Below are 18678 nucleotides of genomic sequence, written 5' to 3' on the forward strand. Positions count from 1 at the left end.
TGCTTATAGTTTTTTTGTCATTGCGACCATAGGTCGCACTTTACTATCAAAACCACCACAAAGTGTAAGTAACTCCGTCTGTCAGTCCGTCCGTCAGTCTGTCTGTCACACCTCACACGTCACACTCTTGCCCTGCTCATATCTCCGCAACTGTTGCCCCGATCCATGCCAAATTTTGCACACACGTTCCTTACCTGCCAAACTACAACCTCCAAGGACCCCCGGAGCTCCAGGGACATCTGGGGGTCCCTGGGGGACCCCCAGATGTAAAAAATGACCAAATGTGCTAAACTGACCAAATGACCACCCCAACGGGGCTGCTCACGGGGAATTCCCGGGGACCACCGACTCCTGGTGCTCCAGAACGGATGCAAAAGTGGTGGCGCCCCCAGTGGAGGACCCCCTACACTGCAGCTCACATAAAATGCCGTAACTCCGGCTAGGAGCGACCGGGACAGCCGGGGCCGGTACCTATTCGTCCGCCTTGCCGGCGCGGAGACCCCACCCCTCATTTCTCACATGGCCCTCTTCTAGCGCCACCATGAGGCCGATTCTTGCAAAACACATTTTTGGACACTGCTCCTACAATTTTTGCCCTAAAATCACGCAAATCGGTACACAGTATGTCTACACTCATCCCATCAACATGAATCTCTCCCATATAGCGCCACCTCCAGGCCGATTTTTAAAAACACATTTTTGGACACTGCTCCTACAGATTTTGCCCTAAAATCACGAAAATCACTACACAGTATGTCTACACTCATGTCATCAACATGGATCAGGAAGATTTTGGCAAAAGACATTTTTGCCCTATTTGTGGAGATAAGTGACCTACGGTCGCTTATCTCCCGATTAGGGAGTCTTACTGGTGTATTCCTGTCATGTAAGTCTATAGTGTGGCTCCATTATCACTGCTTGCAGCAATATTGTTATAATGTATGAATGTATATAAACACAGTTATAATGCATTATACTGTGATTAGGTCACTATAAGTGATATTGTGTGCTTTAAGTCCATAATGAATACCATGACCACTATATGCCTTATGCATCTCAAAACTATTTACCTCAAAAAACTACCTCACTATGTAAATTCTTTTGAACAAATAAAATGTAATGTTAATTGCGACCTGACAAAACCTCCACAAACTGTGAGTCCGTCAGTCCGTCCGTCAGTCTGTCTGTCACACGTCACATGTCACACTTTTGCCCTGCTCATATCTCCGCAACCGTTGCCCCGATCCATGCCAGATTTTGCACACACACTCCTTGCCTGCCAAACTACAACCTCGAAGGACCCCCGGAGCTCCAGGGACCCCCAGGTCCCTGGGGGACCCCCAGATGTAAAAAATGACCAAATTTGCAAAAATGACCAAATTACCTCCTAAAAATTTTGCCCTAAAATCACGCAAATCGCTACCCAGTATGTCTACACTCATCTCATCAACATGGATCTGTCCCATATAGCGCCACCTTCAGGCCGATTTTTTCGAACACATTTTTGGACACTGCTCCTACAGATTTTGCCCTAAAATCACCCAAATCGGTACACACTATGTCTACACTCAGCGCCACCATCAGGCCGATTTTTTTCAACCACATTTTTGGACACTGCTCCTACACATTTTGCCCTAAAATCACGCTGCGACCTGACGGTCGCTTATCTCCCGATTAGGGAGTCTTACTGGTACAATATAGCTTATACAATTGGGGTGGTTTTATTTGGTCCTCGTGCTCTTCTATTCATGGGTTGCATTTGTAGTCCTACACCAGCCATGTTGAGGACCAACACAGGTGTTCTGATTGGCGTAGAACATTAGTTCTATGCCAATCAGACAAACTGAAACACCTGTGTTGGTCCTCAAGATGGCCGTTTAGGACTACAAATGCAACCCATGAATTAAGACATTTATGGTATCAAAGGTCATGTCTCACCACAGAATCTGATACAATTTATTTTACCTGATCACGGTCAAGATTACATTTATCCCCTGAGCAAGCAGGCAGGCTCTATTAGCCCAATGGTAAAGATTCCAGCGCTCGCCCAGGAAACCCGGGTTCGAATCTGGGATAGAATCAGGTTTTAACTGTATTACTACACAGGGAGTTTCAGTGAGGGACAATGCTGCCTTCTAGAGGGGATTAGCAGTATAGTAGGACAAATACAAACTTTCACATGATCACACATGCTGTAAGCCTACTGTATGTGTTTATGTTTAGATATATTACTACATATCAGAAGCAAACCAACATCATTTAGGGTAAAATACTCACACCCCACACCCTTAGTGTTCCCGGTAAAAAATGACCGCCATAGGATATGACTATGACTATTTACCCCCCTTTACTTCAGTGGTCCCGGGCAATTTTGACGGGCCTATTTTAACTGCTTTTAAAATAACATAAAACTAATAAATATTTTATTTATGTATTTATTTTATTAGGGGCCAAGCCTGAAGTAATAGTGTAATTGTGTAATTGTGTAATAGGTAATAGGGAGTGGAGGTGGGTCGGTGTGGGTTAAAGTGGGTGCAGATGGGTGAAAGTGGGTGGAGATGGGTGGGTATGCATAAAAGTGGATGGAGGTGGGTCAGGTAGTTAGGTCAAAAGGGGCAGTTCCGTGACCGTGGAGAGCGAAGGTCCGTTTCTCAATGGATTTGTCATCTAGAAGGGTTATTAAACAAATTTGGCCGGGGTGTATTTTTTAAAATGGTTGGGAAAATGTTTGACAGCTAGGGTAATTTTCAGTCTCCTTCACCTACACTATAAAGGAAAAAATGCCTACCCAAAAATCTGCTTTAAGTGGGATGTGAGGGGTCAAACTAGGGGTTTTTAATTATTCTGAATCCATTGCAAGCATTTGTTTTGCATGAAAAACATTCCTTGGGCTAAAAAACGCCTAAGGAAACTATGGTTTAGTGATGAGTCATCAATTGTTACAGTCTTTTAGGGTCCGTTCTTAGCCCAAGGAATGTTTTTCATGCCAAACAAATGCTTGCAATGGATTCAGAATAATTAAAAAACCCTAGTTTGACCCCTCACATCCCACTTAAAGCAAATTTTTGGGTAGGCATTTTTTCCTTTATAGTGTAGGTGAATGAGACTGAAAATTACCCTAGCTGTCAAACATTTTCCCAACCATTTAAAAAAATACACCCCGGCCAAATTTGTTTAATAACCCTCCTAGATGACAAATCCATTGAGAAACGGACCTTCGCTCTCCACGGTCACGGAACTGCCCCTTTTGACCCAACTAAGGGTTGTGAGGTCTTCTTTCTCTCATGTTCAATCTTCCATGTTTCTATAGCTTACAGTGCATATTGCTTATAGTTTTTTTTTCTTTTTTTTTTTCTTTTCGTTTGTCATATTAGTACTATACTAGTCCTTACCCGTTCAAAGATATGAGCTCTGAAATGATGTGCAGTGTGTGGGTTATGGGGTGTGCACTGTGCACACAGTATATGAGGGATGGAAAGTAACTTTCTGGTGCTTGCATGATAATATGTAGGAGCATCAATGTAAGAAATACCCGTTTCGTTTAAAGGCTACAGAGATACTGTGTACCGATCTACATGACAACATCTGTAACAGGGCCAGCCAACCCCCCCCCCCCCCCACACACACACGCACACACACACACACACACACACACACACACACACACACACACACACACACACACACACACACACACACACACACACACACACACACACACACACAGAGTGGGTTAAACATGTTGCCCCATGCTAGATGCAGAATAGATATGCCTCATGCTAGATGCAGAATAGATAGTAGATACACCATAAAAATGCTAATATACAGCATATGATTTGTGAAAGTGACAAACGGGCTTCACAGTTATGTCAGGTGTGTTCATATGCTAATGGTGATGCGATTTCAGATCAATTGCTCCAGCCACTGAGGAGAAACGCTGTGACAGACACTCAGACAGACACTCAGACAGACAGACAGACACTCACTCAGACAGACATTTGCAAAATTATAGTATAGATATTCAGTATTGTTTGTTGCCAAAATTAATTAATGTGATAACAATACATTTACCCCCATTCATTTCGGATGGTGACCCGTTTCGAAACGGGTCACCATCCGGAATCAATGGGGGTAAATTTACTCAAATCAAATTTTTGTCTTAGGAATGTGACAAAAACCAAAAAATATTATTGAACTCTACTCTCCATGGCATGAATACTCATTAGAAAAAAAGTCATTTTGGGGGTGAACTACTCCTTTAAGGTGTGTGTGTGTGTGTGTGTGTGTGTGTGTGTGTGTGTGTGTGTGTGTGTGTGTGTGTGTGTGTGTGTGTGCGTGTGCGTGTGCGTGTGTGCTCAGCTACCTGGGTTGGAGGAGGCTACATTTTGGGAACTGCCGAGGCTGCCTACACTCCCTCTCGTGGTCTTATCTGGGCCTTAGCAAATAGCACCCCTTTCCTATTTATTCACTTTCATCATAGGTAAGAAACATTGTCTGTTCATTCCAAAATAATAACAGAGATAAAACACCACAGACTAATCAGGTAAAAAGCAGGTCTGTAAAAGTGTATTTTGAGAAGTGATTTGAAAGAGATCACTGAACATGCCGGCCTGATGGTTTGTCCTTGGTTGGAAGAAACTTGGTTAAAACACACTAGTTTTCTATGTCTCAGACTTCATTTCCCAGTGGACTCCTCGAGACTCGCGTCATCAGTGACACTTGAAATTTCCAAGAATTGCACCTAGTTATTATCATCCGGTCACAGACCTGTTCTACAGATTGTCAGCCACCTAGCCGCCACAGTGGAGCAGCACTGGTTTCAATCAAATTTACCGCATAAAAACAAACCGTAATCTGCTAAATTAATCTACAAAAATGTATATTTTCAAACTATTGGGTGCATTCCAATTTAGGATTTCAATTACAACAAACTTGTTTCACCTTCAAAAGTCATTATATATCAAAGATTGTAATACAAAACCTAATTGAACCAAAAACATAGGCAGCTATCTTTAATTCTCGTTTTACGACCAGATCCCATGGGAAAAGTGCTTAGATCTGTCATTTTTTGAATTCAGCACACAAAAATACCTCCTGGTGCAAATGTTCACACTTTCACAAAATTTCCAAGAATTGCACCTAGTTATTATCATCAGGTCATCTGTTCTAGACCTGTTCTACAGATTGTCAACCACCTCGCCAGCACAGTATATCATTTAGTTACTGTGTGGCCCCATAGCCATACTTTCAGGAGAATTTGTGAGAAAGAGAGAGAGAGAGAGAGAGAGAGAGAGAGAGAGAGAGAGAGAGAGAGAGAGAGCGAGAGAGAGACACACACACACACACACACACACACACACACACACACACACACACACACACACACACACACACACACACACAAGAGAACCTCATTGTATTCAGTTCTGTAACATTTTTTTATTTTCTGCTCTAACTTTGGAACCGTTTGTCCAAATATATTGTTTTCCCCTACATGATCACAAAGACCGTGTTTGCGTGATCGATCTGCGGGCCACTCGCACGTCGCGAAAAGGTAAGTAAAATCTATTCTTGGTTAAATAGTCTTGGTTGTGAATGAGTTAAGATGCCAATCTTTGCTAATCTGACCTTTGGGACAGAGGTTCTGCTCTGGCCTTTGATGAGTGTGTGTGCACATATTTTCACGCCGATCGGTCCAAGGGTGGTGGATATTATAGCTGCAGTCACACGGATGGAAGGACAGACACACACACGGACAGACAGACGGGGAAAAACAGTCTCAGGCTGCCACGCCTTCGGCCGGACGGAGGCAATGAATAAACTAGAAAGATTCTGGGAAATTGCAAGTGTGATTGCCATGACGCGAGTTACGAGGAATAAACTGGGAAATGTATTCCGTCTTGCCATTTGTCCCTTTCATGCCCATTATGGATATATCTCTGTGGCGATAAATAATAACTAGTAAGACGTCTCAGGGCGACAAGCGACCTCGCCCTAAAGGCGCCACCACAGTGATGAGGAAGGACATCAGGGATCTCCATATGTTGGCATAAAAGGGATTTGTTCCCCCTGACATCACAGGGATCTCTTTAACAGGGCATCATCAATATTGATGACATCAGGGAACTCCATACATGGGCATAAAAGGGATTCTGTTAGTGTGACATCACAGTGAAGCCAGAGCGTGATGATGTCAGAGCAGCAAACCCATTCTGTTAGAGTGGTTCCCCTGACATCACAGTAACATCAGAGCATGATGTCAGAGCGGCAAAGCCACAGACCGTAAAAATGTGTACACGTCTACACAGACGGACACAAATGAATCAGTCGAATGTTCATCTTGATAAGGGGGCCATGGATGTTAAATGGACACTTTTTTCTTTTTTCAAAAGGGCTCTTTTATTTGAGGCAAAAGGGTAAGTGACCAAGCACCCATTTTTTAATTTTTTTTAATGGTTCGTTTACTGACAATCTGTATGTATGAATGTATGGCAAATGTATATGGCACACATTTATTTTGGGATTAATAAAGTGTCTGTCTGTCTGTCTGTCTGTCTGTCTGTCTGTCTACAGAGTGACAATGGCTCTAGACATAGGTGGGTTGGTAGGACTGTTGGTCTTCTATGCTCTGATCCTGGCAATGGGCATCTGGGCCTCTAAGAAATCCAGAGCGGAGGAGAAGAAATGTGTGGGCTCCAGGACTCACGTCACCATACTAGGGGGACGCAACATCAGCCTTTGGATTGGAGTCTTCACAATGACAGGTAAGGACGTCTAAGTTGTGTTTGTTTTCCATCTGCATTTGTAGCAGTGTGCTACATAGTTTTGTACCCATAAAGTACAAAACTATGGCACCACCTTTACTAATAACTAATCAAGGTGTGTGTGTGTGTGTGTGTGTGTGTGTGTGTGTGTGTGTGTGTGTGTGTGTGTGTGTGTGTGTGCGTGCGTGCGTGCGTGCGTGCGTGCGTGCGTGGGATCAGCTACCTGGGTCGGAGGAGGCTACATTTTGGGAACTGCCGAGGCTGTCTACACTCCCTCTCGTGGTCTTATCTGGGGCTTAGCACCCTTTGCCTATTTATTCACTTTCATCATAGGTAAGAAACATGATTCTTGTTCATTCCAAATTCAATGAAAAGCATCCTGACATTTATTACATTTTATATTGACATGTCTTATATTCAAACTGGCTGGCATGTAGGTGGATATCCATTTGAAAGTTATGGCTGAAAACGTGTACTTTGTAAAATATCTCCACTTATCCACGAGCCAACACGGATGACTTTCCGCCTGGGCGAGGGGCCCTGAATGACTGCTGGACTCAATATATCATAACTTCCTTTGGGAAGTACAAACGCACGGGGCACACAATTGACAGGTGCTTGTGATTGACGTGGGGTGACTAATCCCCCCCCCTCCCCCCGCAACACACCTGTCAGGTGTACTTAATTGTACTTAAGTACAGTACTTAAGGTAAATGTTTCACTGCCCACCCGTTTAGCTGTGTTTCTCATCCAACAATTGCACGATCTTTTCAAGTTACACTTTATTGTAAAGGTGACTAATCAATGATAATAACTATATAAAATACAATACCAACTACTGGTATTATTGAAGGGGAGAAATACTTTTACGTTTCTGTCCGTTTTGTGTTTCCTGTGTTTCCATAAAAAAATGTTGTTGGTTTTTATGTCCAGTGACACGTGTCCAGGACAGACCTCAGACGCGCCTCCTCCAGGGGCATCAGAAGGGGGGAGGGGGGACTGAGTTACAAATTATGTTATACTTTAGCTATTGAAAAATAGCAGATATACAAGTTCACAGTGCGGCACCGAGTGCATCTGCTATTTTTTAGCAAGTTGTGAAAATGTGTGCAAATCTTGAATATATGTATTTTTTACCCATTTAGTGCTCCACGGGTTAAAAGTCCAAGCTGCCGTTCGCCTGCTCCGTCCGCGGCCAGTCTCTTATTTTGAAGGCTGGAAGTAGATCGCGCTCACAATTCCTACTTGACGACCTTTTGAAATTTACCCGGAAGTGTTGTCGTCCAAAGCGTAAACAGTAATGGCGGATCGATGCCTTTCAGCTTGTACTATTTTAGCGAGAATCCAATGCCATCCTTGGCATCAAAAGTGTTTTTTGGAGAAAATGGACATCAAAGACGAGAAAGACCGTTGGCTTCCATGTTAAGGGATCACTATTGTGTGCACATGGATGCGCGATGATGATGAATCGGCGAGTCCACCCGTGCCAGCACTTTCCAACGGACGGTACGTAGCCCTTGCCAGCTTTACTGTATAGTATATTTTGCGAGTATTCGCGGGATCGGCACTATAAATACTCGAGTATATTTCGCGAGTATACTCGGGATCGGCTACAAATGAGTTAAGCAAACATTTGTAAAGCAAATTTTGCTTCTGGGGGGTCCCTGGAACTAAATATTTTGAGATAGAGGTCCATGGCCAAATACATATCATTTTGGGGGTCCTTCACGTGAAAAGGTTTGAGCACCACTGACATAGAAACAGGTTTTTCAAAAATCCTTTGAAGGATTTGAAATATTCAAAGATCGACAAGCTCGCAGCGCTGCACTCTGTGCCGCGTTGTGAGCTTGTATCTGCTATTTTTCAATAGTTAAAGCACAAAATAATGCGTTCCCACTCTAAATGGGTTTAAACCCCCTCCCCCATGAAGAACATTCATGGGGACCCCGCAGGGAGTCCTTGTACCCAGGGCCCAGAATTTGGTGCGACACCCCTGGTTGCAAACGCATGGCCTTAGACATTTCTATTACATAATGCATAGATGTTACATAAGTGTTTTAATTTGGCTGTGCATTTCTTTTAAGTCTGCGGCAGTGTTCTTCTCCGATGTTAGCCTTTCTCTTTGCCAGCACTGTCATGACCATGAACATGGATTATCCTCCGATCATTGGCATTATTCTTGTCTGATGTTTCCAACACCAGACAACAACAATGCGTGTTTCAAATCATCTACTCATGCTTTGTCCCGACAGGAGGCTTGTTCTTTGCCAAGCCAATGAGGTCACAGAGGTTTGTGACAATGATGGATCCTTTTCATCGTCGTTATGGCAACAGTATCACCACCATCCTTCTGCTACCCATTCTGATATGTGACCTGCTTACCGTGGCCTGTGTCTTGGTAGCCTTGGGTTAGTGATCATTTGTGTACTCTGACTATACCGACTATCCATATTTTAATGTCTTGTTGTTCTGACGCGGGTTCGGGTTAGGGTTAGGGTTAGGGTTAACCTGCGGTGCGGGTGGCGGCTACCCTGTCGCCCCTGGTGAACACTAACCTGCTCTGAATTAGTCTTGGCTGTGTTTAGGAAGCATCATCAACACCCCCAAACTGCCCAAAACCTTTTTTAACCATTAGAATGAAACACAATGAGAATATCTTTAAGAGGTATATAGGCTACATCACTTTACAATGGTACATTCAACCGTTCAAACACTGACGTATTGTGCATTTTTACAGGTGGGACAGTCAGTGTGATCCTTGATCTTCCTTCGTCCTACTCCATCATCGTGTCTGCAGCCGTTGCCGTCATCTACACACTACTGGGAGGGTTTTATTCAGTTGCCTACACGGATGTCATCCAGCTCGTGATCATCTTCATCAGCATGGTGAATACTGCCTATTGCAAACAGCCTCAGCAGTCAACGTCATGTCGGGGTCTAGGTTGGAGAGTAAGGGCCCTATTATGATCCAGGTCTTATGCCTTATGCCTTAACTTCTTTACCTTTTTTTCACTATTTTGAAAAACATTTTTAAATACTTCCAATGCTGATATACATCTGCACGTTGTGAACTTGCAGATCAGCTATTTGAAATATTTAAAAAACAAAAACAAAATAGTAAAAAAAGGCAAAGAAGTTAAGGCATAAGGCATGAGACCTGGATCATAATAGGGCCTTAATGTCTATATCGGCCAATGTGCTAGACCCCTGGGGGATGGAGTGCAACACCTGCCTTCAGCTCCCAGTACTTACCGCATGGCTTGGATGCGACTACTGGAAATATACTACCCTTTATATGATTTGCCTAATAAGGACAAGACTAAAATATTACTTTTGATGCAGTTTTTCATATGTATGTATATTTTTTTATTTACATGTAATCTTTCTTTCTTTCTTTCTTTCTTTCTTTCTTTCTTTCTTTCTTTCTTTCTTTCTTTCTTTCTTTCTTTCCAGTGGCTCTGTGTTCCCTTCCTGTTTCTCAACCCATCGTCGTCATCATCATCATCGTCGTCATCGTCATCATCATCATCTAATGTCACGCTTACACCTTTACAATACCCTTCCTGGCTGGGTGAGCTGAAGATGGAGGATGCTGGAAAATGGATGGATGAATTAGTCCAATTGGTTTGTTGTTGCTTTTTTAGTATCTGCTTGTGTTTTTTGTATTATTTTATTCCACGATTTTTGTAACCCACTTTTTTCACCCATTGTCAATTGTCTAATGGAATCCGGGGCGCTACACTCCCTCTGCCAACCTGGGGAGAGCAACGGACTGACCTCCTGCTTCCTTCAATGCATGAGGACTCAAGAAGCTTCTTATCACCTGACAGGGGGGAGTTTCCAGTTGGACGTAGCCAGTGGTGTGATATGGATTTTTGAAGTGGTACCCCTCTAAATTCATGACGCCACGTGCACGTCAAGTACGCACGAGCACGCGCATGTGTGCACGCATGCCTGCCGCGCGGTGCTAGTTGAAATACTGTATTCAACAACACAACATTTTTAATGTAGCCTAATTATTTTTTCTTATTATTTAGTTACATTGTTAATTAGTTTCAATTAATGTGTTTCAATTAATGTATTTTTTTAATATAAAATATAAAATAACTACATATTACATACACTTTACTTTACAATCATAGACACTTTCAGAACTCTCCCTCGCCTATGCATGCAGCTCTGACAAAACAACACACTGTTTCGTTTTTCTTCCACTCTTGTGAAGTAAATGTTCACAAAAGGTAAGAAGTTTTCGCGAACGGATGAGCTTCCCCGCGACGCAAACGATTGTGGATCACAAGAGTGGAGAAGCTTATCTCGGAGCTGCATAGCGGAGGGGGGGTTCCGAAAGAAGCTAAATGTCTGCAAAGATTGCAAGGCGAACGTGCTGCTGGCCGTGTACAAGTGTAAATGAGGATGTAGGTGAGAACTGCCTACCCGAGTATTGTTATGCAAAGCAGCTAGCCAGGTAGGGGTACTGTGCTGACAGCGGCGTCACACAACTTGACGACGTGCGTGCACGCTCGTGTCGTGTGTGCGTGCATGTGGGGCGTGCGTACGTGCAGCTCGATTTGTTTACACACTGCCCCGGAACTAGTTCCGGGTGAATCTTGAAGAAAGTAAAATGAAAAAAAGTCAGCGCAATCTCCTTCCGGTCCTTCAAAGTAAAAGTGTTCGCTTATGGAAGAAAATCCTGGCGCTCTGTGCAATTAACCCTTTCATGTCTGGGGCATTAAATGAGTTGTTTAAGGGGTGTGTGTGTGTGTGTGTGTGTGTGTGTGTGTGTGCGTGCGTGCGTGCGTGCGTGCGTGCGTGCGTGCGTGCGTGCGTGCGTGCGTGCGTGCATGCTGCAGTCTCTGGGAGGACTGTGCTACCAGGCCTTCTACCAGAGGATCCTTTCGGCTGCATCAACTGCTCAGGCTCAGATCACCTGCTTCGCTGCAGCTCTGCCCTGTGTCATCTTGGGAATTCCCTCAGTCATCATAGGAGCAGTGGCTTCCACTGCAGGTAAGTTATGAACACACACATTGATTGCACACACTGTTAAACAATGGCAGTGGGCTGTATTTTGATTGTCTAGTACCAGCTGCTATGCCTTAACTTAAAGGCCTGTCCATACTGTCTCCGACCACCAAACCCTTCGTCAGAGAGACTTTCCGACGTGCAGCTTTCCGAACTCTAATTGGCGGTAAAGCTTTTCAGTATGGACAGGCCTAGCTTAAGTTAAGACACAAGAGCTGGTACTTCAGGCAATCAAAATAGAGCCCAAGATCTTAAGTCTTTATTTCCTAATTGTTATCATGATGATCAAACATATATTTTGTCAATGTACTGCCCTCTGCTGGTCCTCTGAGTATGAGACACAAACATATTGAAGTTGATCTTTTCAGACTGGAACCAGACACAATACGGTCTTCCACCTCCGTTTGAGCGTGGGGAGGCAGGGAATGTGCTGCCGCTGGCCCTGCAAAACTTCACCCCATACTTTGTGTCGGTGTTGGGTATCGGAGCCATAAGTGCCGCTGTCATGTCTTCCATGGACTCGGTCCTGCTTTCCATTGCCTCCCTGTTCACTCATAATATCTACAAGAACCTTCTCCGGAAACAGGTTTGAAAATTGTGGACAGTATCATGTGCTTAAGTGTCTCTGCGAATGAGCTAATGTGTGCACATTTGTGTTTGTCTTTGTGTAGGTACGTAACCATTTACTGTGTCTCTATGCATGTGTGTGTGCACTTGTGTTTATGTGTATTTGTGTATGTGCGTGCGTGGTGAGGCGAGGTGAGCTGAAAATTATTTAATGAGTCTTTTTCCATTCTCTCTCCAGGCATCAGACAGGGAGTGTGCATGGGTGATCCGCATAAGTGTTCTGCTGGCAGGCTTGGTTAGCACAGGTCTGGCCTTCTCCGGGGAAGGTGTCCTGTCTCTCTTGCTGCTGGTTTCAGACCTGCAGATCAGTGTGATATTCCCCCAGATCGTCTGTGTCCTGCATTTTAGCCGCGCCAATGGTTACGGCGCAGCTGCCGGCCTCATCCTGGGGAGCTTGCTGAGACTTCTGAGTGGGGAGCCCATCCTCCACCTCCCCCCTGTCCTGCTGTTCCCTGGTTGGAAGGAGGATGAGCTAACAGGGGAGATCCTCCAGAAGTTTCCCTTCAGGACGTTGATAATGTTGCTAACCTTGCTCGTCATCGTCTCATGCTCTTTGCTGGCACGTCTTGTCTTCGCCCGCCACATGCTGCCTCGTTCCTGGGACCTCCTTGGTGTCTTGAGGGAGGATGGGGATGTAAACGGAGTGAAGAGAGAGGATGTAGACTTACCCGCTACTGCTGACAATTTGCCCGACCCACAACCCGCGACCCCAACCCCAGGTGACCCCAGAGGTGGAGACCTGAGATTAGACCCTGCTAAACTCATACCATGTGAGGACCAATGTTTAAACAGCACCCCTTTCTGAGCAGAATTGGCTCACGCAGAGAAGAACATCTCCCATTTTCTTCTTAATGTGGGAACGTCTTTCTATCAATTCTGATTCTTTCGTTCTCCTGAATTATTACATTTTACGACTCAGACAATTTAGGCTCTGCAGTCTTTCTGGTTCATTATGGCTCATAATGTTGTTTGATTGGTTTGGCAGCACAGTTGTACCGGAAACACATGTGACACCCACATATTATGTCACATTCTATATTTTTAATATATAGTACTAGGGTAAGAAGAATGTCATGGGGGCCATAATGAATACCATGACCACTATGCCTTATGCATCTCAAAACTATTTACCTCAAAAAACTACCTCACTATGTAAATTGTTTTGAACAAATAAAATGTAATGTTAATACAATATAGCTTATACAATTGGGGTGGGTTTTATTTGGTCCTCGTGCTCTTTATGGTATAAAAGGTCATGTCTCACCACAGAATCTGATTCTGAATTTATTTTACCTGATCACGGTCAAGATTACATTTATCCCCTGAGCAAGCAGGCAGGCTCTATTAGCCCAATGGTAAAGATTCCAGCGCTTGCCCAGGAAACCCGGGTTCGAATCTGGGATAGAATCAGGTTTTAACTGTATTACTACACAGGGAGTTTCAGTGAGGGACAATGCCGACCTCTAGAGGGGATTAGCAGTAATGCAGTAGGACAAATACAAACTTTCACATGATCACACATGCTTATGTTTAGATATATTACTACATATATGGGTAAGGTTTCAGTCAGATCTAGCCACCTTTGACTTACTGTACACTGTCAAAAGTTCAATATTAAACAAAAGCAAACAGACATCATTTAGGGTAAAATACTCATTCCACACCCTTAAAGTGAAAGCCTTAGGATTTGAATGGGAACGGGTTTATTAGGGGCCAAGACTGAAGTAATAGTATAATTGTGTATTTGTGTAATAGGTAATGGGGAGTAGAGGTGGGTGAGGGTGGGTTAAAGTGGGTGCAGATGGGTGAAAGTGGGTGGGTGTGGTCTTCTTTCTCTCATGTTCAATCTTCCATGTTTCTATGGCTTACAGTGCATATCGCTTATATATATATATTTTTTTGTATGCCTTGTATGCCTGTCATGTAAGTCTATAGTGTGGCTCCATTATCACTGCTTGCAGCTATATTGTTATGATGTATGAATGTATATAAACACAGTTATAATGCATTATACTGTGATTATAGGTCACTATAAGTGATAGTGTGTGCTTTAAGTAAAGTAATCATTTTCCTGGATGTGTAAGCAAAGCCTTTGAGTGGTTTTCTTGCATAATTTGAATGCTATATATTTTATAGGGGTGTAACGATACATTTTAATAGCGATTCGATACACATCACGATACATGGTTGACGATACGATACATGGACGATATTTGTTAATTCATGGCGATACGATACGATTCGATTTAATTATTTAAAGTCGATATAGTAACTATTTAGCAAAGAAATTAAATCTGTGTGAAAGGTGTGGATAGTGCAGGTTTTTAAGGGAAACATGTATAATTATGGATATAAATAAGTAAACACAGTGATTATCTGCCAAATACATGGACATTGTATATTGACAAACCTGCACCTTGACATGAACCCAGAGATTACACACATTTATCGATAGACCAGTGTAGCTATATGGAAAGGAAAAGTAATTAAACCCCTCCTTTTCATTTTTTCTTCTTAAAAATGCTAAATACAATGCACAAGTAGGCAGTATCGATACAATCGATTATTTGCACTGCCGATTCGATACGATACAAAATAAAACGATACAATTCGATTTTAGCTGTTTTCATTTCGATCTACTTCAATTTTTTAAGTTAAAAACGATATTTCGATACAGTTACTATATCGTTACACCCCTAATATTTTACTTTGATTATATAGGAACAAATTAATCTGATCCAATTTGCACACTGTTTGAGTCTATTTGGGTAAATTTGGTTCAATATTTATCACAATGTCAAAAACCACTGCAATACAAAGTTTGATTGAGCACAGACAACTCTTACTTACCTGAGTGGATTTAACATATGCAATTCAATTTCATTTCAAAGGAGCTTTATTGGCAGGAGAACATATATGTTAACATTCCCAAATCAAGTGTAACAATATAATAAAGACAGTTGTAAAGAGAGCTATGTCACATTGCGTCGTTATAAAGGCCTACATGTTATACGGTATACAGGGTATATACAGTACGTTTTTTGAAACAAGTAGCAGCAATCGGTTGCTGTCAATTTGGGACAAATAGCAGCATTACTTTCTCAAAACGATTTAAATACTAAACCAAAAAAAGACTCCAATTTAAAATGCGTTTAAAGGTAGAAGCTCTGTTTATTGTGACCGCAGGTCACAGTTATTGTGAAAACCTGCAGCAATTGTGTCACGTGTTACTCTTGCCTGTAATGCTTGCATGTAATGACACACACACACACACACACACACACACACACACACACACACACACACACAAACACACTGCCTCGTTTGCGCTGCTCCACTGCACCGTGGTTCAATCTATTATCATCGTCATTGTACTTCATAACGTGAATGTGTTTAAACAACTGTTATCTGAGTAATAGCTCGGGTCCGCGTCAATATGCCTCCGTGCCAGTATGCCGACGAACTTACAGGTTACATTTTTGCATCATTTAAATTCAAATGTCTTAAGAAACTCATCTTAGCTGAGTAAGCTTAAGTTTTAGTTTATACACAAGATAATGACCAAGTATCCCACTTAACTGTGTATTCCTGACAGCGAGTCCCAGTTTTGATTCCCAAACCCACCTTTATCTTTGCTGCATGCTAGTAGTCCAGCTGCCAGCTTAGCATTTATGCTAAGTTGGTATCATAGGTATGATATTTGGTATATAGTTTTTTTTATTGGCCTAAAATGTTGTCTATATATATACGTTCATGAAACCACCTGCTGACGGCCTGTCAGCATTGAGCAATTTCTTTTATAGGGGGTAAAAGTGTGGGCCCATCACTTAGGATACACTATACTATAAAGGAAAAAAATACCCCCCAAAAATCTGCTTTAAAGGGATAAGAAACCCCGCCTCTTTATTAATTTTATCAGACTTGAGATATGAAAAGATTTCTAAAATGTAGGCGTGGTTATCTGCCGTTGTGGGGGGAGGGGGCGGAGTAATGCGTCTTCTAGTCAGCCGTGGGCAGTTGTTGCTTTTCCATTTCGGAAACATTTTTTAAAACCAGCCATTGGAGGTGTAAAAAGTATAAAGATTCGGCAACTCCATGTTGTATAACCAGTCAAAATGGGCAAGTATTTTACAAACAAGCTGTCTGAGCTTTTATCCATGGACAGACTTTCTCCAGCTCAGCCTATGGACTGTTTACCACGGAACCAAAGAAGGGACGCGCCAGCACTGATAGCTATGTTCTGTGTAGTGTGTGTGTGTGTGTGTGTGTGTGTGTGTGTGTGTGTGTGTGTGTGTGTGTCGTGACAGTGCGCGCACACACACAACGTCCACACACGAAAAATAGCAGATCTACAAGCTCACAACGCGTCGCTTTCGCGACGCGTTGTGAGCTTGTATATCGGCTATGTAGCTATGTAGCCGAGCTAAATAGCCGTAGAGCCGAAACAAACGTGCTGCTACGGCTATTAGCTTGGCTACGTAGCTGATATACAAGCTCACAACGCGTCGCTTTCGCGACGCGTTGTGAGCTTGTAGATCTGCTATTTTTCGTGTGTGGACGTTGTGTGCGCACACACTGTCACGACGCACGCACACACACACACACACACACACACACACACACACACACACACACACACACACACACACGCTACACAGAAAATAGCTATCGGCGATAGCTTAGCGTCCCTTCTTCTTCGGTTCCGTGGTAAACAGTTCAAAGCTGGAGAAAGTTTGTCCATGGATAAAAGCTCAGGCAGCTTGTTTGTAAAATACTTGCCCATTTTAAATGGTTATAGAACATGGAGTTGCCGAATCTAATCAACAAGTGCCCCACTGCGACAGCCCTACAGTCTATGCTCTGAACAACACAACGAGACGCCACCACAACAAGGGCAGAATGAAACCACGCCCCCCTTGATACAACTCTATATTAAACAAACGTTAATATTAATTAGATATGCCTACGTCACATTGCACTCTAGAACAATGATAGCTAATATTTAATGAGTGGTGCCAAAGTTTTCTTTTCTTCTAGAAACTGGAAGTAAACAGAAATAGCTGCAGAGACCAGCAGAAAGCTCTGAATCCACAAGGCTATAGGCAAACTGAACCATATCACTGCTCCCTATCACAAGTGACTCATTGATATAATATATATTTATAGAAAAAGTGATTTTGTGTTTCATGGACCTTTAAGTAGCATGTGAGGGGTCAAACTAGGGGTTTATAGTTGTTCTGAATCCATTGCAAGCATTGGATTGGCATGAAAAACATCTCTTGGCCTAAAAACAGACCCACACAAATATGATTTTGTGATGAGTCATCACTTTTGACAGTTTTGTCAGGGGGTGAGGTGGGGTATGGAATGTGGTATATAGTTTTTTTTATTGGCCTAAAATATTGTCTATATACATACAGTCATGAATCCACCTGCTGACCGCCTATCAGCATTGAGCAATTTGTTTTATGGGGGTAAAAGTGTGGGGCCCATTCATTTACCATACACTATACTATAAAGGAAATAAATGCCCCCAAAGATCTGCTTTAAGTAGCATGTGAGGGCCTGAGGGGTCAAACTAGGGGTTTATAATTATTCTGAATCCATTGCAAGCATTGGTTTGGCATGAAAAACATTCCTTGGCCTAAAAACAGACAAACAAAAATATGGTTTAGTGATGAGTCATCACTTTTCACAATTTTGTGGGGGGCTTTTTAAGCCCAAGGAAAGTTTTTCATGCAAAACAAATGCTTGCAATGGATTCAGAATAATTATAAACCCCTAGTTTGACCCCTCACATGCCACTTAACCCTTAAGTTCTGTTCGGGTCATTTTGACCCGTTTTACATTTTCATTTGGAAAAAAAAGGTAGAAGTTAAAAAGATTTCCACCTGAAACTCACTGGCCTTAAAGATTCTTCTGAGATGAACGTGTAAAAAAAATATTTTTGCACTACACCCATGCTACACCCCCCTCATATTTTTTGAACCTTAAGTGCTGTTCGGGTCATTTTGACCCGGAAGCACATAATTATGCACAGAAATACACAGTATTGTGCCAAAACACAGACACACAGCCCCCCCCCTTCTAACACCCCCCTTCCGAAGCCCCCCTGTCTGATTTTAATTTTTTCCTATAAGCATGAGCAATATTGCCCAGTATTAAATAAAGTAGTTTTTTTACATGAATTCCAGCTAAATCAGTAAAAACGCCTAGCTCGTTCAGTTTTTAATGTGATATAGCAAAGCAGAAATGCAAACATTTA

General features: G+C 42.7%; 1 protein-coding gene across 1 annotated transcript; it reads left to right on the forward strand.

Moving 5' to 3' along the window:
- Window positions 1–6580: 6580 nt before the first annotated feature.
- On the forward strand, window positions 6581–13218 carry LOC308292903 (high-affinity choline transporter 1-like; the record flags this gene model as incomplete). Its single annotated transcript, XM_080735326.1, has 6 exons — window positions 6581–6764; window positions 9502–9650; window positions 10218–10388; window positions 11618–11771; window positions 12155–12372; window positions 12592–13218. The coding sequence occupies 6 exons, from the start codon at window positions 6581–6583 to the stop codon at window positions 13216–13218; spliced, it is 1503 nt and encodes a 500-aa protein (XP_080591452.1).
- Window positions 13219–18678: the final 5460 nt, after the last annotated feature.

This window comes from Nannobrachium achirus, assembly GCF_963921795.1.
Source record: "Nannobrachium achirus genome assembly, chromosome: 10".
In the NCBI taxonomy this organism is placed as follows: Eukaryota; Metazoa; Chordata; class Actinopteri; order Myctophiformes; family Myctophidae; genus Nannobrachium; species Nannobrachium achirus.